Genomic DNA, 23,401 nt, shown 5'->3' on the forward strand with positions numbered 1-23,401 from the left:
CTCTTCAAACCATTGCTTCAAAACCATTTCACCTGTACTCAAAATCAAACAAAGCTTTCAAATCATAGACACATTCGTCAATACACACTGCAGATCATTCATTAGACACTACATCAAAATGGAAAAAACACAGTGTCCAGTGCATGTAGCTACAAAAACAAAAAAAAAAGAATAATAATGTTTACTGTATATAGTAATTATTTAGCAATAAAAAAAGATAAACATACACACACTCAAAAGAAATCACATCCAAGTTTGGTGAATGTACCAAAAACATACACATACACATACATACATACATATATATATACTCATATTCACACTCTTTCGTACCTCTCAGATTGACAGATGCAGCCTGCCTTCTGTGCACTTTCAACTAGCTTATATTTTGTATATTTCAATATTTAGAAACAAGTGTGAGGAATTTTGAATCATTGTATGTAAACGATGACGACCGTGTTGCAGTTGTGTTTAGGGTTTTGCATCACAAGTTCATCACAGAGCAAACTGTGTCTTAGTGAGTGAGAATGTGTTTAGACTGAGTTTTGCAAAAAGATTGCATGAGATCATGTGAGTGTCTAAACTGCCCAAACTTGTTTAAGGTTTTGCAGAAAGAGTGATTTTTTTGACAGATTGGTTTAGGCTATTGAGAATTTGGTTTAGAGAATGGGGTTTAGTGTTTTAAAAACTGTAAGTCACTATGCTTAAGACATTATTTTTTTTTTAGATGAGCAAATTTCTTTTTGCCCGTCCCATCAATGAACACACACACGTTTGTTTTTGTGAATGTGGGGACTTTCCATAGACTTCTATGGATTTTATACTGACCAAACGATATTGTGTATCCCCTAACCCAACCCTAACCCTAAACCTAGCCCTCACAGAAAACATGTTTGTATCGTTACACTTTCAGATAAACATCATTTACTACTTTTAAACATTTTTTAACATTGTGGGGACCGCAATTTCAGGTTTTACCATCCTTGTGGGGACATTTGGTCACACACACACACACACACACACACAGTACTGCTAGCTGTTCTGATGGTCAGCTCTCCGCACGTGTTTCAGCGTCTCACCGGTTAATGAAAACAACATGCTGCTGTGGCAGAGCAGAGCCAGGAAATCAGTCACACCTGACACGGATCATCAATGCCCAATTTCCTCACAATTTACAAACAAACTCCCAAGAGCTGGATGATGTGGAAGCCCGTCTCTATGTCTTTCAGATGGCTGCAATGAGTGAAGGACGGACCAGCAAGAATGAGCATTTTTTTCTGACTTCATGTCTCATTCTCTCCCACATTTCCTCCAAGGACACCTATAAGATCTGAAACAGCGGTGACATAAATATTATGGGCAAAAAGAGGTTCACTGTTTAGTCAGTGGAGTAGAGGTATGAAGCACAGCTCACACTAAATGAACTTTCAAACCAAGCAGCTTTCTGTTCCTCCAGGAGCGACCCACTAACCTCCAGACCGCGCTAGAGCGCCGTGAGCGTGACCCTTCGTACTCGCCTGTGCAGACGTTATATGATCAAACACACACTGCGACCAAAGAAAAACTCCGGTCTGTGTTCCTGTGTAAACTCTGCCAATCGGACATCAGTCTTCCGCTTTTCCTACAGGTGATGAAACTCCGAGCAGCACACGGACTCTCCCGACAATGACAATCCCGTCATCATTTACTCGATCCAAACATACAAGACTTTCATTCATCTTCAACACAAATGAAGGTATTATTAACATTCTCATCATCACAAAGAAAAACAAATACAGTTCTGGTCAAGTTTTCTGAAGAGATGCAGATGTTTATATGATGAACATTTATTTTAGTCTTTTCTAAATGCGTTTCATTCACATATAAACACTGATAAACACGCAAACACAGAGCTCATCAGATACGGTCAGCAGAAGCTCAGCCGTGCTGCTTGACCAGTGAGGTCTGTTCTTGTGTCGGGTCAGTACGGTTGAGCTTCTGGACTTTTCGAAGCTTTTGGAAATGTTCGTTGCGTGATAGATACGGATAAAGATGTGGAATAGTTGTGGTATAGAATCTGAATGTTCACATATTAGATCCTTATTGTATGTCAGCAGCTGATGCAGGTGTGTGATCTCAGTTCCTGAGTCACATGAAAGGCCGAGCATTAATCACTGTACAGGCGCTCAGCATCTGTCTTCATATCCACTGATTACACACACAAAAGCATTGTTCAAACTCCAGAAACACACTCTCATAGGTGAAGAGCCAGAAGAGCCAGAAGAGCCAAAACACGCACACATGTATGTTTGTTTTTGTGAATTGTGGGTATAGTTTTTATACTGACCAAACGATAATGTTTATCCCCTAACCCAACCCTAACCCTTACAGAAAACATGTTTGCATCGTTACATTTTCAGATAAACATCATTTACTATTGTTCTTTTTTTTTTTTTTTTACATACAATGTCAAAAATTTCAGGTTTTACTATCCTTGTGGGGACCAAATGTAGCCAGAACAAGTACACACACACACACACACACACACACGTCTGGTTTATTATCTTTGTGGGGACTCTCCATAGGCGCAATGGTTTTTATACTGTCCACACTGTATTTTCTATCCCCTTACCCTAACCCTACCCCTAAACCTAACCCTTACAGAAAACTTTCTGCATTTTTACTTCCTCAAAAAATCTCATTCTGTATGATTTATAAGCTTTTGTACGCATGGGGACCTCAAGCCAGTCCCCACAATGTCAAAAATTTCAGGTTTTACTATCCTTGTGGGGACATTTGGTCCCCACAATGTAGCAAAAACAAGTACACACACACACACACACACACACACACACACACACAGAGTAAGAGGTAGATTTAATAAGACTTTGCTGTTCGAGGTGGTTGATTTTATTGGTGCCTCGACTTTAAAGCTCTTGATAGAGAATCACGCTCTCCCACACTGCTGGATTCCTTCTGCTCATATAAATTCCCCAAAGCAAACGCCTCAACACATTAACAGCCACACCATCATGACCCCATTCAAACTCAATCCCTGGACATCTCTAAAGAAGTGAGTGAAATACTTCTTCCTTTTTTTATGGAAACAGACACCTATATGTCTTGCATGATGAAAAAATTTATAAAAAAAAGGCACAGAAGACTGAAAAATCCTGTCAGACGGGATGATACGACACATTCACAAACCCGCGCGCTGCAACCGAACGGAGAACCGGTGCCAGTAAGAGTAACGAAACCCTCCAGTACGCGAGTCGTGACATCAGCCCTCTAAACTGCACGCTGTAAGGAAATCACGTGAAATGATGTCATGGGGCTTTTAATCTGTCACAATCGATCGGCTCAGAGTCTGCGGGAACGCTACGCCGTGCACGTCCTTCATTTAACGTAACACAACGGTGAATGTGACCCATTATCTCTAGTTCATTGCTTCCTTTTCTATGCATCAACTGTTTTTGCTAAAGGTCAACTCATTGAGAAGTTTGGAATCATTTTTTGTAGTGTGGACTAATAAAGGCTGGTAACTGAAGGCAGTAGGTTTGAATCTTGCAAGCAACCCTCGTCCTGTCATCAAGTCCAGGTTGCTCCAGAGGAATAAAAAGGGTCATGAAAATGAGCATGTGCTTTTACTCCTAAACCAGTCAACATACACTTACAAACTGTGCCAAAGTTATAACAAATCTGCATTGCTACTTCAGGAGTACAGTGACAATTGAACTTCATACATCACCATTACTCATTTTTATATGAAATATATCTATACAGTGCTGGATGTGTTTCTAAACGCTCTGAAACAGGTTGGCCGGCTGTGTATATTTTGCATCACTCAGTCACAAAACACACACACAGGGTGATGGACTAATACTGAAACCTGGTTAGAAATACTTACCTAGAACAGATCACTAGCGCCCTCTTGCTGCAGGAAATCTAATTAGATTTTTCTACTTTGTTTTTAAAGCTAATTCTCATATGCAAACCTGATAGAGAGAGAAGACTACAAGGGTCAAAAAACAAAACAAAACAAAAAAAAAACATAATAATAATAATAATTATATATATATATATATATATATATATATATATATATATATATATATATATAGATAGATAGATAGATAGATAGATATCAAAATTACACACACACACACACACAACATTAAAAACACTGTCAGATTGTAAAGAGACCTGAATTAGGACTCTCTACAGGACTTCGCAACTATGGATGAGTGTTGCGATGCCTTGATCTGAGCAGAGAAAGAACATCTGAAGAGCCAAAGAAAAGGAAGACGAACGAGATTCACGCTTTTCTGTGCACAACTTTTGGCCATTCTGACATTATCTGTGAGAAATGTGGAGAGCGAGAGCTCAGATTACAGCAGACTTTACCGCGGCTCTGAACTGCGACTGCAGCTTTTGTACTGCATGTAAGTGGACGAAGAGACATGTTTGATACATTTTTGAATCATTTTTTTTTTTTGAAGAAAACCGTGAAATTAAATGATTTGTGTTTTGTTTCAGGCATTCTAGTGTTAATAATCACTCTCGCATTAACGCGACATCAGCTACGGTTACTCCGTAAGAAACGCTTCTCTCACAACGGACACAATCTCTCTTTCACCGAGCACACAATCAATCACTTACTCCACAGTATTTATCAAATTTATTTCCTCCTCTACAAATGAAGACAGTAGTTCAAAATTCTCATACAGACAGGAAGAGAAAATGTAAAGTGTTTTCCTTACGAAAGCTCATTTAAATAAAGTAAAAAAGCAGGTTTACATTTACATACAACATCCCTCCATCACAGATAACAGAAGCATGCTAGAGCAGTTCATCGTGGGACAGTTTCAGACGCATAAATCATCATCATCATCATCATCACAGACGGACTGTGCTAGATCTGAAAACAAGCCGTGAAGATCACAGACGACAGGAAAACGTGAAAATATCTTCCTTCAGAAGATAAACAAATTCACAGAAAGAAAACCACTTCTGTAAAAGTCTCTACAACGAAAATGTACATCCGGCCACGGGTCTTCTCCCTTTGCTTTTGAACACAAGAGAGCTGAACAGAGAGATGTCGGCCGTCGGAGCGGGATGACGGGCGGCTGGTAGAGCGCTTCTGTCAAAATCAGAACTCGTTCACTAATCAAAACGCGTCTGACTGCGACACAAACCCGTTTTGGATTGTAGAAATTATTTACAACAGTCACTTGAGTTCAATGGAACATGAGTGGAGATGTTGGCAGCACAGGACGACGTATCACAAAATCCCAGGATTACCGTGTCCTGTCAGTGGTTTGGGACAAAAGCAGCAGCACATTTAAGACGAGACGCCTGCAAAGGAAAACATTACCGGCAGAAGATTCCGTGACACCCCAAAATCTGTTGTTTATGTCAAAACCAATCACAAGCTCTGCCATCAGATTCAGTGAGAAAATGAAAAAAAAAAAAAACAAGCTGTAATGAGAAAGACCAGCAAACCAGCAGCTTTACACTGGACCAACCTGTGACAGAGCCAAGTATATACATGCAGAAATGAGCCACTGTGATGGACGAGAACACATACAACATCATTCCTTATATTCAAATGAATATTTATATCACACACATCTAATAGAAGCACATCGTTTTTTAAATAATCTCAATAAAAATCTGTAAAAAAAAAATTATAAAAGAAAGAAAAAGAGCACAAGGCATGTATAAAAAGAGAGCAGATGGTACAGGAGGGGAAGGAAACGCGAGGCCACACACGCAGCCCACCGCGGAAAAGCCTACGCGAACCGCTTAAGTGCAACGGACCATGTGTCATTTCACCTTACCGTACATATACCTCCGTGTCTTATATGGGATTGATCAATTGGGAACTGTCCTGCACGTGTCCTCTGTGATGAGTGTTGATTTGAGAGTACAGGTACCTTACACTACAGCTGTAGATCAAAGCAGAGTCCCGTCACTGTTCCGCCTCTCAGTCGGATCCGCTCTGGCTGATGAAGTAACCCGCGCCCCTCCGTCTCGACGGCGCCCCGCCGCCCTGGAAGTGCTGGTGCCGGCTGCGGAGGGAGGTGTGGTTGCCGTGGTGATGGTGAGGGGGCGGGGCGGGGGGCGTGTCTCTGAGAGAGGGAGGGACTACGGAGGACTTGATGGGGATGATCCGGGTGTCCATCACCTCACAGTCCACCTGCATCATCATTTCATAGCCGCCCTGCGACGAGTTGTACACCGAATCTACACGGGACAAGTTTTGAATATATGGCGTTTAATGGGGAGAGTTCACACACAACAAAAAGTATGACAAAAGCACAAACAAGCCTTTGGTTTTCCGCCCAGTGCTTTACCGAATCTTCCCAACCTGGCAACCGTGTGCCTGTGCTTTCTCTGCATTACGGAAAACACACTGATGAGCTGAAATAATCATCATGATTATTCTTTCTAGCAAAATAATTGATCAACCATTTGAGCGTTTCTGTGCAGCCCTGCACTCAACATCACTTCACATTTTTCAAAACATCTATATTTGTTTCACACAATAAAAAACAAAACAAAACACAAGGGCAGTAGTTATAGATTTTCATAAACCTCAAACTCACCGTTGAGGGCCATGGCAGGCATGACCAGAGACATTTTGGGTCGAGTGGTTTTATTGTGGCTGATGGCAGGTAACAGCAGGTGATCCTACAAGAGCCAAAGATGAGAATGAGCAGGAGTGAGAGACGAGCGTGTGCGCTCTCTGTCGGCCTGCTCTTCTTACCCGTCTGAAGGAGACCACGTAGAAAGTGTCCTCGCGCCGATCGATAGCGTCCAGAAACTCGCTGTAGCTGATCTCTGGCCCGGGCAGCACCTGCAGCTGACTACAGGACAAACCAGGCAAATGTTCAATGAACACTTCAATGAATTAAAACATGTCCATGACTCGTTTTACCCTTCGTAGTTACCTTTCGATGGAACGATGAGCCTGAATTGGAAGGTACCTGGAGAAGTTCGTCTTTCTGTGCTGAGCCTTCTGCTGAAGAAAGAGAAAGAACACACACAAATCAAGCGAAACGCCCGTAAACCCCATCGATGTGTCACAGAGCAGCTCGTCTCCGTTTCACTTCAACCTTGAGGGCTGCGTTTGATATGAGGACTGGCGCTTGCCGTGGTTTCACACCTGAGCTATTTTAGTCTTCTTTACAACCTTCGCCTTGCCATCAGACTTCCGGTTGATCTGATGACGACGGACCCATCCGCGCAGCTCATCCGCCAACCTGACGGAGAAACGGAGACCGTAAAGCACTCTGAACAAATCTATTCGTCTTAAGTATGAAAAGTATAGCAGTACCAAATGTATCGAAGGCAATGAAAAGGACAGAACTCAACATTACTTTAATAAATTAATTAATAGGTATTAATCAAAAGTTTGGACACACCTACTCATTCTTTGGTATCACTATTTTAGAAAAGTAATTTAATAAAAAAAAATTACAATTTAATATGAGAATGGTAAACAAATGGTAAAGTCCTAACATTTCACTGGTAGGGTATTTAAAATTGATTAGATAACTGATTTATTGTAGTTACATGCAGCAACAAAATAATAAAGGATAATCCAACTCAGACGTGCCATTTTTGATTTCCTTTTTGTGATTAAGCGATAATAAGTAAATGCTGAACATTAGACGAGATGGGGCGACTCATTTAGAGACTGTAATGATGACGACACACTGACCTGAGGGACTCGGAGCGGTTGAACTGTCTGCAGTCAGGGGACGAGAAGTACCGGTCTATGTCCTGCAGGAGCAGGTCTTTCACGTCACTGAACACGCCGCTCTGATTCCTGAACGAGAAACACGTGTTCAGACACACCGATGAGGTCTAAGCGTGTGTGTGTTTCTGGACGCTCCGCCTCACCTGAACTGATACGAGACCGCAGCTTTCTTGTCCGGCTCTCCTTTCCTCCCGCGCTCTTCTTCCTCTCCGTCCATCTTCTCCTCCGTGGTTCTCTCGCTCGCTCGTCTCCTGCTCAGCTCCTGCGAGTTCTCGAACTCCAGCAGACGTCTTCCTGTCAGAGGCACAGCCGCTTCCTCGAGCCCAGCTTCCAACGTCCTGTCTTTGAGACTGCAGGACAGAAAAAGCAACAGTATGACCCTTCATAGCAGCCATAGAAATTAAAATTCACTTTTGATAGAGTTTATGGATTTGATTTTGCTTGCTGAACCACTCTGTTTACAATTCTTTTAGTACTTTTATCATCTCTCTCTCTCACAAGACCCACATCAAACTGTGAAAGTGATTTTATATATGCAGAAAACATATCAAGTCCCCTATTATGGATTTATTTATAAGTCATGCAGACACCTTTCACGCAGTGTGCACCGCACATCCTGCAAAGTTTTAAATCTGAAAGCGCACCATGTATGTGTTCACTTATTTTAAGAAAATGACAGACTGTTTCGCTAGATGAGACCCTTCTTCCTCGGCTGGGATCGTTCAGAGCCCCTTGAAGCTGCATTGAAAAGACATTTAGGAAGTTCAAACTCACGGGCACCACAGAAGTCCACTATATGGGGAAAAATGTTTTCCTCAAAAACCTTAAATTCTTCGTGACTGAAGAAAGAAAGACATGAATATCTTGGATGACATGCGGGTAAGTCAATTATTAGCAAACTGTTATTCTGAAAGTGGAGTAATCCTTTAAAACTCTTGCTGTCAAAATCCATATTTAACTGTCTGTGTTGTGTTCTCTGTGCAGCTTGTAGGTCTCTGGTTAACCGGCTAACAGCAATATCTGTTCGCTTGCAACTGTCTAGAAACGTGTCGATGAATAGTGAATGTTTGTTGTTGTTATTACTTGGAGTTCTTATAAAAAATAGAGCAATACGTTGGAGTACAAGCTGCAGTGCTTTATCAATACGTTCCTGCATTGGGCTAACGCATATACCCTGGCTGTTTGGGTGTTTAATGTAATGGTGTTCCGTTTCTGAAATGTGTAGACCAATCACAACAGACTGGGTCATCGGACCAATCACCGCAGTGTCACGCAAAGGAGGGGTTTGAACAAATGATTAGTTGAGCAAAGTGTTCGGAGTCATTTTTAAAGGAAGATAAACAAATAACTAAATAAATAAAAAGCATATTATAAGATAATAAGAGTGTTTTTTGACCTTGCATTCATGTCAACCTGTTGTTGGGGACTCCCAAAACCAAAATGTGAACCTTTCTTAATCCATATTAGGGGCACTTTAAATGCAAGTAAAGTGTCAATGTTTCAAATAACCTTTGTGGAAATAAAATGTCAAAATACGGGTTAAACAATGTTCCATCGTCAGTCAGTGTAACAGATACATTTATGTAAATGTAACAACATACTTATTCTAACCTGTCCTTACCAAAATGTAGAAAAGAAGTGATTTTGATTGTAGCTTATTATTATTTTAAGAGATTAAACAAATTCCTGCCAACAAATGGGTAAAACCTAGCAGTCTGAAGGGCAGTGGCAAAGATTGGTAAAGATTTAAAATGACAGTTAATTAGTATTTGTGGCCTTCACTGTGATCCTTAAATCTAATGATTTTTGATCTAAATATACCTTACAAGATGTTTAGCATATGAACTATTATTACACTGAATGACATGTAAATCATAAACAAGCACCGACTCAAGTCTCAGGAGTCTCAAGTACACAGCATAAGCTGGCAAAGGAATGACTGACCCAGTTATTACTCCAGTCAGTGAGGAGTGTCAAACATCCCGCTGGAGGGCCAGAGTCCTGTAGTTCAGTTAAAACAAGCTCCAACACACCTGCCCGTCATTCCTCAAGCAAACCTGAAGATCTTGATTACCTGGTCTGGTGTGTTTAATAAGGGTCGGAGCCAGACTCCAGCAGCAGAGTTTGACAACTCACTCACTCAGAAAATATTTTATGTATTCCTTAAAGGGGTCATCGGATGCTAAGTTCACTTTTTCATGCTGGTTGAACAGTAATGTGTGTTGGCAGTGTATGTACAAATCTACCCTATAATGATAAAAATCCATGCAGTGGTTTTTAATTAATCTGTAAAAATAATATCCCCTTTTTCAAATCGAGCCGTTCACAGATGCCTGTCGTTGTGGCGTCACATGACAGAGGCCACTCCCACCATAGTTGATTGACATGAGCATTTTACCTCAGATCAGCTGTCACAGTCCGACCTCTTTGTTTTGATGCCAGAGCAGGGATGTAAGTTAGACAAGAATATCTCTGATTGAGTGATTGAGGTGTTGTGTTGCTGGATGTAATAATGATCATAGTGGTCGTCATTTACTCCCGACATCTGAGCCGCTGAAGATGCAGTGGATTACGTTTGTTTGTGAAGGGAATGCGCCTCCCGATCCACATATATCCGTCTATGTTTGCGCGAGTCATTCATGATCCAGCTTCACTTACAAGCATTTTTTTATGAATCTCTGCAATCGCCTTTCCTAATAAAGTGCTAGTTAGCACGTTTAGTGGCTAACGCAACTAAATGCGGCTAAAGTAAACAGGCTCGTCACTGCACAGAGAGAAGAGAGGGGCGGGGCGAGCAGGGCTCATTTGCATTTAAAGCAGCCTCGACCAGAATGAGATATTTTATAGATTTTCATTAAGACCCTAACGAATCACATCAACTTGTGGAAAATGGGCATCCGATGACTCCTTTAAACCAAACCATAAAAAAAACAAACAGATTAAAGAGTCATTTGTTGGTGAACTGGATCGACACCAGTTGCATTCTATGTTTGCTGTCAGAAAACACTGACATTCGTTTTTATTCTGATGTCTCGCCTGCACTGGCACAAGTACAAAAAAAACAAGCAAGAACCGACTGATATGTTCCCCAATTTCCAGCTCTGGCAGTCAGCAGTATGTTGTTTGCTAACGTGTGAGATTAGAGTGAGCGTCTGTAGCTGCGGCGTTTACCTGACGGGGCCGAAGGTGAAGGTGATGAAGAGGAACAGAGCCATCACACACAGAGCTCTCTTGTTGCTGCCAGACTCAGTCGCCTGTTTGGCACGACACACAATTAGACGGCATGAAAAAACGTACGAAAAACGCAAAGCGTAATCCTGCAGGGCTGGCGTCTCTCACCTCTTTGCCGGCGAGCCGCAGCCGCAGCGCTTGGTTCTCCTTGCGCAGGCGCTCGTTCTCCTGCTGCGCCTCCCGCAGCTGCGCCTCCAGGTTCTGCAGGTACTCCTTCTTCTTCTTGCGGCTCTGACAGGCCGATTCTCGGTTCTTTATCATACGCTGCTGCCTCTTCAGGACCTTCATCTGCGGAGCACAAGTGTGCGTTCACTAATGCGATCGCTGTAAGTTGACTGTGATGGACAAATGGAGCCGTTCTGTGGTTATCAGTTTTACCCAATTAACCATTAAACTGCAAGCAATTTCCTACATAGTTTTCATGTGACATGAGACGCTTTGCATCACGGTCCTGATCGCTCTCTCAGGGTTTATTTTGTAATGTTGACTGCAGGTCACCCGGAACATCTGTTTCTGATCATCCAACTAAATATGTACATCACAAATGAAAGGTACGTCATTCCATTGGATTATTTTCTCTTCCAAACCGAAAACTTGATGGACACTGAAATAAATATGCGTTTTCCTACATATCTGACAGCACTGAGCACGCACAACACGCAGGACAGCTACTGAAAGAGTCACTCACATCGATGTCGTTGCAGCTGTTTCCGGGCAGGGCGGACGCTGGGATGATGGGTTTGCTTGGGGCCGGGACTGAGGGGCTAGTGCAGTGAGGCATGCTGGGAGACAAAGGCTCCATTTTAACAATGGCAGGAGCAGAACCCAGACACATCGACTGAGACAGAACCACTGCAGGAGAAAGACAAACAGACAACATCAAAACTCAAAATGTGCTGACAACTAACCGGTTAGAAGCGATGAAACTAATCTAATTCTAAACTAAATCTAATCTATTTACGGCTGAGCAGTTTTTCCTGCTTGAGTTGATCTCTGTATTGTTCAGTAACGATCTGATGTGCGCAGGACGCACACTTTATTCAACACAATGTGGTGGTGTGTGTTCCAGTGGAGGCGGATGATCTCACCAGGAGTGGTGTTCTGGTCGATGGGTGGGACGGGGACGGGAACGCTCTGCAGGATGAGAGCTTTGGCCGGACTGGGGCTCTGAGCCACCGGCAGCGCGGCCACACACACGGGTTTGGGCTGGATCAGAGGTTTGCTGCTCAGAATGCTGCTGGCCTTCAGCGTCGCTGCCGCGGAGAGCACTGAACGCACACAAGCACACGCTAAACATCAGCTGACAGACTGAGGAGCAGAGCCACAATGGACATTAGCGACACAAAACATTCTCCAGTCACACTCAGACCTCACTCAAGAACCAACGACATTCAGCCAACAGTACGGCAGACAAGTGTGCACTTTGCCCAACAACCAAAACCACTTTTTAATAATGATTTATTTTTTACTAAATAATATAAAAATATTTTGTAAGACTTTTCGATTTAACTCAGTAATATGAATTTGAACACTGCCAGGCGGTGCGCCACACCATATATTTTCTCAGGGTTCCTACACATTTTCCACGTCAAAATTCCATACTTTTCCAAACCTCGCAGTAGTTTTTCAGACCCATGAACACAAATGGTTTATACAGCATTATTTTCAGCTTTATATTTGGTATTATTGAATATTTTTATATATTTTTTTTTGAATAAAATATTAGTTTTTTTTTTTTTTTTGATTTTCTTGAAGTGACAACATACAGAGCCCCTAAAATAACAAACAATTTAACAAATACAAAATACCGACTTTTACATGCACACAAGAAACTTTTTTGTGCCCTTGAGAAACTATTCACATGTGCATGGGAATTTTGCACACTTACACATTACAATTTCTAGTTTTGTAGAACCTATTTTCTTCATGTACCACTGCCATCTTACTATGAATAAAATGAAAGCATGGATGCACATGAATAAACAGAGATCTGCTTGCTCAAAATTTGCCTTTTCTTATGGTAGTACCTCTAATATCAGGGCCTAATTTAACATTCTCTGTGGCGGTGGAGAAACCATGACACGAAATGGGCCCATGGCATAAAGTTTGCCAAGTTCAAGGGTCTATAAAAAAGACTGGTACTGTTAAAAAAAAAAAAAAGTGTTTAAAAATGTGTCTTTCATTAGGGCAGTATGCCATATTTCAAGGCCTTAGGTCTCTTTAATGCATAGTCTATGGCAGCCAAGAAACCACACCACAAAATGGGCTGATGGCACAACTGGTGGCTCAGTGTACACTGTCCTGTATGCTAAGTTTAATGGTTTCTTGTGCGCACATAAAAGTCTGTATTTTTTATTTTCGCAAAGGTCCCTGAGGCTATGTAACACGGTGCTAAGAATACTGTGAGAAGAAACTCAAAATGCTTATAACCTGAATTTTGCATAACGAAAAAGTGCATCTTGAATTCATTCAGTCATATTTAACAATCACTAAAGAATCACTAAACAGCTGCCATGAAACCTTGCTTCTTATATGATAATTTTACTTTCATTAAATTCTTACTTTTCTATTATAAAGAACTAAATGGGGGGAAAGTCCGGAAACACAAATCATTTTCCATACTTTGCTTTCTTTTTTCCATACTTTATCAGACCTGGAAAATACTTGAATCAAATTCCATAATTTCCCAAACCCTGTATTTTCAGCCGATAATTTGTTGCATCCCTACGTGTGCTCATTAGATTCATCAAGTGCATTCAGCCTATGTGACAAAATTTTTTAACTGGCATAATATTTATTTCCTGCTGCATTTGTTCTTGAAGAACATTTAAATATGAGAGAACACGTCAGTCTAGAGCAGGGGTGTTGAACTCCGGTCCTGGAGAGCCGCAGTCCTGCAGAGTTCAGCTCCAGCCCCAATTAAAACTCACCTGCCTGTTGCTTTCTAGTAACCCTTCAGACCTTGATTAGCTTGTTCAGGTGCGTTTGAATAGGGCTGAAGCAAAACTGTGCAGGGCTGCGGCTCTCCAGGACCGACGTTCACCACCCCTGCTCTAGAGAAACAGGAACAGAACTAGTGCGTCTCTCAGTGTCATGTTACTCAGAACGGTCCCTCACACTGGATAGAGTCATCCGTCCTGTTTGCTCACTTTAAATCGTGCGTGAAAGTGAGGTCTGTGATGTGCGCGCACGAGCGCGAGGTCTGTAACGCGATGCGCGTGTGTGCGCGCGCACCTGTGGTTTGCGCGTCGAGGCTGCTGAGCGCGTGCGGCTGTACGGCCAGAGGAACGGGCGGCTGATGCGGTGGAACGACGCTGGCGACGGTCACCTCCACGCTGGCCAGCGGCGGCGAGAGCACGTCTCCGTACATGTACGGTGGAGTGGGCGGGTTCTCGCTCTTCACCGTCACCTGAGAAACACAGAGAATCAGCGCTTGAACGAGAGAGAAACAGACAAATGAGGACAGGAAGAGCGAGATAAGTGTCCTCATGTTTGCTCAGCTGCACTCAAGACGAAACAGCGCTAACGACAGCAAACACACATTCACATGCATTCAACACTACTCCATACTCGCTTTAACTATCAAACTACTTGAAATATTACATCTACTCCTAAAATTTTAAAAGTCTTGCTTCACAGCCTGCCGTAGAGCCGAGGGGCAGAGATGGAAAGTGCATGGTTTTTCTGTGCGCACCTGAGCTTCAGGTAAAGATGGGATGGAGCTGTCAGAGGTCAGAGACGACGCAGGTGACGGAGGTTCAGTCTTCACCTGGAAAACTACAACACATACATGACTTTTACCATAGCTTCATCTAAAATAAGACTGCTATACAGTGGCAAAACTCGCACTGTCTGAAGATGAAATCATCTATAACGCTCATCTAATCATCTATAACTAGTCTAACGTGTTACTTAGAACACATAAATGACGTGGGTGAGCGTGCAGACGGGGCCACTTACACATGTCCACTGGCACAGGTTGTGTTATTGTCATTTCATCCTTCATGACTGACACTTCACCTACAAACACAGACGAAGCACAAACGGACAAATTATTCTCAGAAATTAAAATAGAGAAACACAGCCCAGTGTGCAGTAGCTGCTGCTGAGCTCTAAGCATCACTACTCAATCACTAAACACACATGTTTGCAGGTCAGAGTCCTTCTGGAAAAAGCCAATAAACTGCACACCCTCCATATAATCACACAGACTGACCACACACATTTAGAAATGATTAAATATGTGTGTTTATTAGCGTGTAATAGCTTACATATCGAGCAGGGGCCAGAAGAAATTCCCCGAAGTTTTAAAGAATGTTCCTAAGTGCACTTCTTGAAAGGTTCTCAAATATGTTTTAAAGAATTAAGAAAATAACAGCCTTCAGCCCTACGAATAAACGGCTGTTCTTGCGATCGGTTTGACCGCCGTTCAGCGCTCGGCTTTACATTTTTTAACGTGCCAGGTATTTTGAATAATTACGAGACGGAGCGATCTGCTTCATTCATCTTCTTGTGCTCTCTGTGTAAGCAAGTGGAAGGCTATTTTAACTTTAAAAGGCTATTTACGAAGATTTTGTGAAAATTCCTTACAGGAAGTAAGTTCTGTCCTAAGAACTTAAGTCTTATGAATAAAGTTAAGAAAATTCTTAACAATGAAGTATTGTTGGAATACAAAATATTCTTCATTTGTTCCTAAGTAAGAAAATAAAACAGTAAACAATTTTATTCTTAAGAATAAAAGCGAATTCTGATTCTGAATCATCAAAGCAATGAAATGACATTATATTGATGAAGTGCTGGCGTCACACCTGTGAGGTTGTTGCCCAGGTTCTTCCATGGTGACGTGGGGTTATCGGGGTCCAGCGTCAGGACAAGTTCACTGTCCAGCTGACAGAGACAGACAGACATGTGCACTCAGATACACATTCACTCAGTTTCCACTCACATTCCGAGCTTCATCAGGCGTCATATACTACTCCCCCGCTGTGTTCCTCTGATGCCATGTTATTAGGACAGTATTTTCTTAGTCTGCTGGCTAATGCTAACAAAACGTCATAGCTATTCAGCATATTATTTGAACACCTGTACCATACACATCCTCACAGTAAAGCATGTCGATGGTGATGCTGTTAGAAAGATTGAGTGACAAGGGTTCAGGTGTGAGTGTGAATTCGGAGGGACACAGAGTGCGACAAACATTTACAAGCAAGTCTGTGACGGGTAATGATTGACAGCGCAGCCTCTGACAGCCGGACCACTCCAGACTCAAACACGGACGTCACACACTCATTCACAGCAGTGTGTGTGTGTGTGTGTGTGTGTGTGTGTGTGTTGTGAACGTACCGATGTGTCATATTTCAGTTCTCCACTGAAATCCTCCTCCATATCCTCACACTGATACAGACAGGCATCTGCGAGACAAAGACACATGGACAGATCACGTATATACAATAACAAAGAAACACAGTGCTTTAGGAGCTGGGCGGCGTAAACTTCTTGAAATAGACGATCAGGGCAAACTGTACTAGGAAACACCTTTTTTAAGTAGCAGTACTACATAAAAAAAAAATCTTAACACATCCCCATCCTGTTCAGAAGTTTACTTAATACACTGTGTCTCCTTCTTGAACATCAGCAAATGTTTGCACACGTTGCGATAATTGCGTTTGAGTCCCTCGGTTGTCCTCAGTGTGTAAAGATGGATCTCAAAATCATACAGTCACTGCTGGAAAGGCTTCAAATATGGAAAAGATGTCAGAAAACCAAAGAGGAGTTTCCTGAAGAACAGCGGGCCACCGAACTGCTCGGTCGGGACAAACTCACGAATAACGCTCACAAACGCTCACGGATCATCCAGACACACTGTATTAAGATTCAAGGCTATGTAAGCTTCAGTTATTTGTTTTGTAGACCACATGTGAACATCGCTAACGTGAAACGTTTTGAGGTTACTGTAACAGGCCAGGCTCTGCTCTCCAAAAATCAGCCCACCCTTCACATACTTCACACAGTCCACTCCACATCAGTCCCCCGATTCAGACCATCATCCGAACGAAAACAACACCCTCTCTTTTCACACCACCGTAACAATAACGTCCCTCGCCGGGACCGAGAGGAAATGAAAACTGAGATGCATCTAACAGAAGATCTCAGGCCTTCAGGTGCTGCTGCTTCTGTATCATTTCCACGGACGGCTGAACATGTGAGGGAGGTGAGGACGGATCTCTGACAGGAACCAGAGAGAAAACAGCACGATCAGAGCAGCTGCTACAGAAAACCGTCAAGGAAATGGCATTTTCCACATGCCAGACATACATGTTTACATTTGATACGCTGCGTTAATAACACTATTGTTAACAACACAATTAAATCATCTGTAAAAGTGGAGCTGTTACTGGTGACTCATTGCTTTGGGCAGGCAAACATCCACTAGCTAAAAACCACATAGCAACACCCTGGCAACCGCCCACATCCCCCAGAATTAGCAGCACCACTGTCCTTCAGCAGATGTGAAACTAAGCACAGTTACTCATGATCTGTAATAAACATACAGTGAGGAAATATCAGCAAACTTTAATCAACACATATTTCAATAATTGATCACACTTGATTGTAGGGTACAAAGACGTTATCAATGAACCTTACTATAAAACAGTATCTTTTTATCAACATATGAAAGGGGAAAATGTCACTCTAGTCAAAACTGTGATATTTGCCAGGTTTTGAGGTAATCCATAAGTGCACCGGATCCGGAGTGACTCCGGAGTCTCTTCCTAGGATGCGCCAGCGCTGTCGTCATCAGTGCAGGAACTCCCCCTCACCTCAGAGCCACACGTTCATTAGAAACCGCCAACCAGCGTTTGGGTTGAGCTTTAACTGCCCACGGCACCCAGCTGTACTCACCCCAGTCCTCGCTGGTCAGCAGGTTGTCCGCGCAGAAGCGACTGTCCAGGTCAGACAGCAGCAGCTCCGCCGTCATCCTCACACACTCCACCGGGACCAACACACACTCGGGAAATCACACAGGCGGGGCCGGTTCTAGCCGAAGCAGCGCGCGTTCACAAGCGCGCTCGAGTCCATCCGTTCGTGAAACACCGAAACCCCGAAACCGCGAAGCAGATTGTTGGATGTGATTGATTTCGTTTAACGGTTTAGCTCGCCATACCGTACCGTCGCTCGACTGACATACACAGACAAGGAAACTCATTTCCTTAACAAGTCCTGCCTCTTTCTGTTCTGATCAGCCAATAGAAACAGAGAACAGAAGATTGGCAGGACGGCTGGCCTCTCGAAACCCGGAACGTATGCTATTGGATGAGCGATGAGCCAATAGATCGGTTCTTTCGCGGGAAGGCGGGCTGTAGTCGCAGAGACTGCTGCAGAAGCCAGTGAAAACACGGTTTGAATTGACTGGCGATTGACGGTTGTATTGACCAATGAAAGTACGCTTAGTATGTACGATTTACATTGCGTCTTTGTTCCTGTATTATTGTTTTTCGTGCAGAATTTCTGCTTCGGAACAGAGCGCGGTTCCGCCATTTACATTTGAACTGATTTTGAATTCGACCGCTGTTAGTTCAACGCAAACATGTCTGTGGAATGTTCTTGAATCCGTAAGTTAGCTCTTACACAACTCACGCAGGTCAAGTGGCCATATCTTGATTGTCACGTGGAGTCAAGCATGACAATAGTGAGGACTGTCAGTTGAATGTACTTCCGTTTCCTCCAAAACAGCATTCATGCTACCCATAAAGCATCTGGCCCACTTTCTAAATATGCCTGCAGACCATTTTGGTAGTTTATTTTGTCACGAGAACAATTGGAAACATTTTGAATGGCGTGGCACCAATGTGTCCTGTGGTGGCAGTGATGAAAAGATCCCTGTTTCCCCCTTCCCGTTCAAACTCCACATAAAAGAAATGTTTCAACAACCATAATCGAGCAATGAAACATGCTTATTTATTTCAAGGTAATAATAGAAGAGTTGTTTTTAAGTCATACACAGCAGTGACTGGAATTTTTGTTACAGTACCCTTGGCCAGTTTTGTGTCATCAGCCCATTTCCTGTCGTGGTTTCTTTGCCACGTGGTTTCTTCGGATGTGTTAAATTGGACATTAGGCCTTGATATTAGAAGTACTATAAGAAAAGCCACATTTTGAGCAAGCAGATCTCTCTTAATTCTTCTGCATCTATGCTCTTGTTTTATTCATAGTAAGATGGCAATGATGCACAAAGGAAATAGGTTATATAAAACTAGAAATTGTAATGCGTTAGGGTTATGCAAAAAATTCCCATGCGCATGTGTTTCTCAAGGGCACAACATTTTTTCTTGTGTGCAGATGACTGTACTAAATACCAAATATAAAGCTGAAAAGAATGGTCTATGAACTATTTAAATATGGTCTGAAAATCTACTGAGAGGTTTGGAAATTTGAGTCTGGAAAAGTATGGAATTTTGAAATGGAAAATGTGTTGGAACCATGGTCTTAGTGCAAATACTCTTGTCTTCCTTAATATGCATTATTCATATAGCCTAACTGTGCATCATCTGTGCATATCTGGCTTATAAAAACATGAGCATCACTAAGCAACAACTGACGATGTTCTCCAGATGCAATGAAGCCTCTTGGGGAATAACGAAGACTCAACAAACAATACTCATGTCTTAACCAACTCAAAAAGAAGCACAAGAACAGAAGATCAGGGGGTTCAATGCAGTCTTGCGTGCTGCATATATTTGCCTACTGCACTATGCTGTCATTATTGTTGCTATTGTTAGATGTGTCCTTATTTCTTGAATTACAGTGCTATCTAAAATACTGTTTCGTTTCTCCCTGTGGGAGAAAAACACCTGAACTTGTGGCTCGTGTATGACTCCAGAAATAATACCACATGTATTGTGAAGACTGCAGAACATATGATTGTAGATAAATACTGTTTGTAATCAAATGTGTATATTTAATCATACTGAATTTGGAGTTGGGAGTTGAAAACTGATTCCAATTCTGGAATCAGGTACTTGTTATAAAGTGAAAAAATGCATTTCGGTTATTGATTCCTGTGTGCGCATATTTTTTGATATAGACCAGCATTTTTTCACATGCCATCTGTGAGGACACGACCTGCCGATCTGCCACAACCTTCCTCGCTGTTTTACCGCAGGAAGTGCTCTGAAGTGTGGCTACACTTTGCAAAGTCAGAAGCTAAAAAGCCGAGTGTCATATATGTGGTAAACTAATTTGTACAAAGAGAGGTGTCAGCAGAGGTGTCAAGACAGTTTGCAAAAAGAGACAGAGTAAATATGTTTGACATCTACACATTGGTATCAAAAGTGTAGGTTAATAAATGTGCCCAACAAAATGTGCTTTTGAAAACTTTGTGAAACACAATATTAATGCTAGGGAGCAAATGGAACGGATTCTCATGGTTAAACCATGGAGCACAAAATACTTGTTCACCAAGATCTTGGCTACAGCAGATCCAAGGTCCATTGCCACATCTTTAGTGCAAGGTGTTTCACGAGTAATGCACTTCCTACAGAACTGTTCCACCTCACAAGCCATTCGGGGCAAGTAGAAGCTACTCCTGAAGCTACTTTCTACACCCACATTACCCATGCCAACCTGTAACTCCACAAAGAGTAGGACAGCAGGTAGGACAAGCTGGGAAACTTCTTCTCCAGAGGGTGTTTTACTGTTTCTGTAAAGCAAATCATCCTTCCTTATGAGTCTATTTTGCTTGTTTCGTGAGTGACAACTCAGAATTCACCTTTACCTCAGCAGTGCACTTACAATGCTTCAAAGCTTCAATTACAATTACCCTTTTGGGCTTTGACCAGCTCATTCATGGGTTTAGATCGGCATCAGCATCCAAGATGTAGGGTTTGACGGTGGCAGTTAGGTATTGGATTTGTCTTTGTCAAGTTTTTTACCTCGTTCAGTGGGTGCGTAATACTTTGTCAGGAAGTGTTTCTGATTATTGCAGGGATAGTTGTTTATGACGCTGCAGTAATAGCCACAGAAATCCAGAAAAGATCTTAAGGACCTAAGGTTTGTACGATGTGGCTTGATGCTGACCTGTCACGGTCGTGGCCGTAATGACTTCAGATACTTCAGTTCCTCATGCTCATCTTGGCATTTGCCCAGTGACACCTTCAGACCAGTTTCCTCTAGTCTGTCAAAGACCTTTAGAAGTCTTTCCTTGTGTTCTTCCAACTTTCAAAAGATGACCAGATCATTCACCTGGACCAGGACCCAAAGAAGGTTCATATTTCAAACAGTGTTTTCCATCGAGCATTGGACAGTTGCTGGTGCCCCGTGACACACGCTCAAATGGGCATATACAGGTGGTCTTTATCCTTAACCTCTTTGGACATATCAGTTTGGTAATATCTGCTTCTGAGGTCTAAATTTACATTTACATTTAGACATTTAGCAGATACTTTTATCCAAAACAACTTACAAACGAGGACAATAGAAGCAATCAAAATCAACAAAAGAACCATAACATGCAAGTGCAGCAGTAAGAATTTTTAATAGAGTAAAAGTCTAAAAGGGCAAGTTTTTTTTTATTTTTTATTATTATTATTATTTTTTAAAGAATAGAATTAGAATAGAGAGTGCTAGTTCGAGGGTCAAATAAAGATGGAAGAGATGTGTTTTAAGCCGATTCTTGAGGATTGAGTTGTGCAGGTCATTCCACCAGGAAGGTTTATTTTAGGTTTAAAAGTCTGTAAAAGTGATTTTGTGCCTTTTTGGGATGGCACAATAATGTGCCGTTTACTCACAGAACGCAAGCTTCTAGAGGGCACATAAGTCTGAAGTAATGATTATTAGAAAGGTCTAGGACTGAACACGATCTACTCCCTGACAAATAGTCCAAAGCATTGTCCTTGTGGGGAGTAGTACACTGGTCTGCATTACATGTGCGACTGGCATTGATGAAACGTTTGCCTTTTCTTTCATTATTGCTTTTATCACGCCATTGATGGCTTCTTTTTTGGAGTGTGTATACTCTCTTTAAGTGTTTTAGCTTTTGTCGTAAGTGTTGCACTTTTTTCTACAGACTACTACAGGTTTTGTTCAGATGGTTGGTTGATGTTTTTTGCATTGATTTGCCCACCACATGTGCATTTTTGAAGAACAGGAGGATGAAGAAAGAAGAAATGGGAAACAGGATGCCTGTCGTTATTGAATAACAGGACAATTTGAAGGACAGGGCAACACCTTGAACAGTTTCTGCAGTGTGTCGGGTGCATTATCCTGCTGAAGGAGACCACTGCCGTCAGGAACACCACTGTCGTGAAGGGCTGCGTGTGCTCTGGAAGTCGTCAAAGTCAATGCCAAAACTCAGGGTTTTCCCAGCAGAGCATTGCTGAGATCATAAGGCTGTCTCCGCCGATCTGCCTTCTTCCCCGGGGCATCTTGCCACAATCTCTTCTCCAGATTCACAACACACACATACTCGGCCATAAAAGACCCTAAACTAAAAGAAAATGCAATTCATCACACCAGGCAACCTTTTTGGTGTAGTGTTGTGCGGAATGATTACATAGAGGTGGATACCCAACAACTGAGACTTTAATCTCAAAAAGAAAAGACAGCGGAACACAGCTTTTTTTACTCACACCGAAGAGCGCAATCCCGAAGAAAACAGCCTATATGTAATAACCAAGTCCCCTCTTGTTGACACTTTATGAACTGCATTTCAACCTAAAGTATTACAGTAAAGATACCATAATTTCCTCCCCCCTCATTTTGATTCAAATAATACTGTGAAACATTACAAATGGCACTCCCAAAAGAAGTAAGGCACTCTTTGTAAAGTGGTAGGAAAGCGTGAAGAGTGTAACGCCACGCCAGCGGAGGAAGCCCTTGCCCATGGACTGTCTGTTACCGCTCCCTCTGCTGCTTCGTTGGTAACTTCCTGTTTGGCAGCCATTTAAGGAGGGCCATGCCAAACAGGACGTTGTGAAGTATTGTTTTGCCTGTGCGGACTCTACCAAGCGTTTTCCCTGTTTCATTGCCTTGTTATTTCCATGGTTATTGTTTTGTTTCATAGTCATAGTTTTGCCTTGTTTCATAGCCTTGTTTCATTTGCTACTTTGGACTGCTCTCTGGTATTCTGACCTTCTGCCTGTTTTTTGGATTACGCTCTTGTCTTGCCCTGGATGTTACTGGTTGCTGGTGTCTGACCCTGCCTGTCTTGACTACGATCTGTACAATAAAGCTCGCACTTGGATCTATTCACGCTTCAGACGAGTCCCGATACAGAGAGGAAATTATTTTTCCAATAAACTAATCTAATCTAATCATTTTAGAACAATTTTTTTGTCTTTTTCTTTTTTTTTTTTTTTGCAAAATTTCTCAGAATAATTCAGATAATGCGGATATCGCTATGTTTTGCTATTTAACATAGTCCTGGAG

The 23,401-nt window shown here is 42.2% G+C and overlaps 1 protein-coding gene across 2 annotated transcripts; it reads right to left on the reverse strand.

The window, feature by feature from the left end:
• Window positions 1-4,638: 4,638 nt before the first annotated feature.
• On the reverse strand, window positions 4,639-18,197 carry atf6b (activating transcription factor 6 beta). Of its 2 annotated transcripts, none has more exons than XM_051104251.1 (17): window positions 17,879-18,197; window positions 16,319-16,386; window positions 15,784-15,862; window positions 14,936-14,995; window positions 14,670-14,752; window positions 14,210-14,384; window positions 12,064-12,243; window positions 11,664-11,827; window positions 11,084-11,263; window positions 10,916-10,998; window positions 7,888-8,094; window positions 7,706-7,813; window positions 7,148-7,244; window positions 6,933-7,000; window positions 6,749-6,848; window positions 6,588-6,672; window positions 4,639-6,225 (listed from the first exon to the last, which is right to left on the reverse strand). In XM_051104251.1, the coding sequence occupies exons 1-17, from the start codon at window positions 17,952-17,954 to the stop codon at window positions 5,966-5,968; spliced, it is 2,073 nt and encodes a 690-aa protein (XP_050960208.1). In that variant the 5' UTR covers window positions 17,955-18,197; the 3' UTR covers window positions 4,639-5,965. The 2 variants fall into 2 exon arrangements, with proteins under 2 accessions (XP_050960208.1, XP_050960207.1); XM_051104250.1 differs by having other exon boundaries at window positions 6,933-7,003.
• Between the last annotated feature and the right edge of the window lie 5,204 nt (window positions 18,198-23,401).

The sequence above is a fragment of the Labeo rohita genome, unplaced genomic scaffold, assembly GCF_022985175.1.
Source record: "Labeo rohita strain BAU-BD-2019 unplaced genomic scaffold, IGBB_LRoh.1.0 scaffold_66, whole genome shotgun sequence".
Taxonomy (NCBI): Eukaryota; Metazoa; Chordata; class Actinopteri; order Cypriniformes; family Cyprinidae; genus Labeo; species Labeo rohita.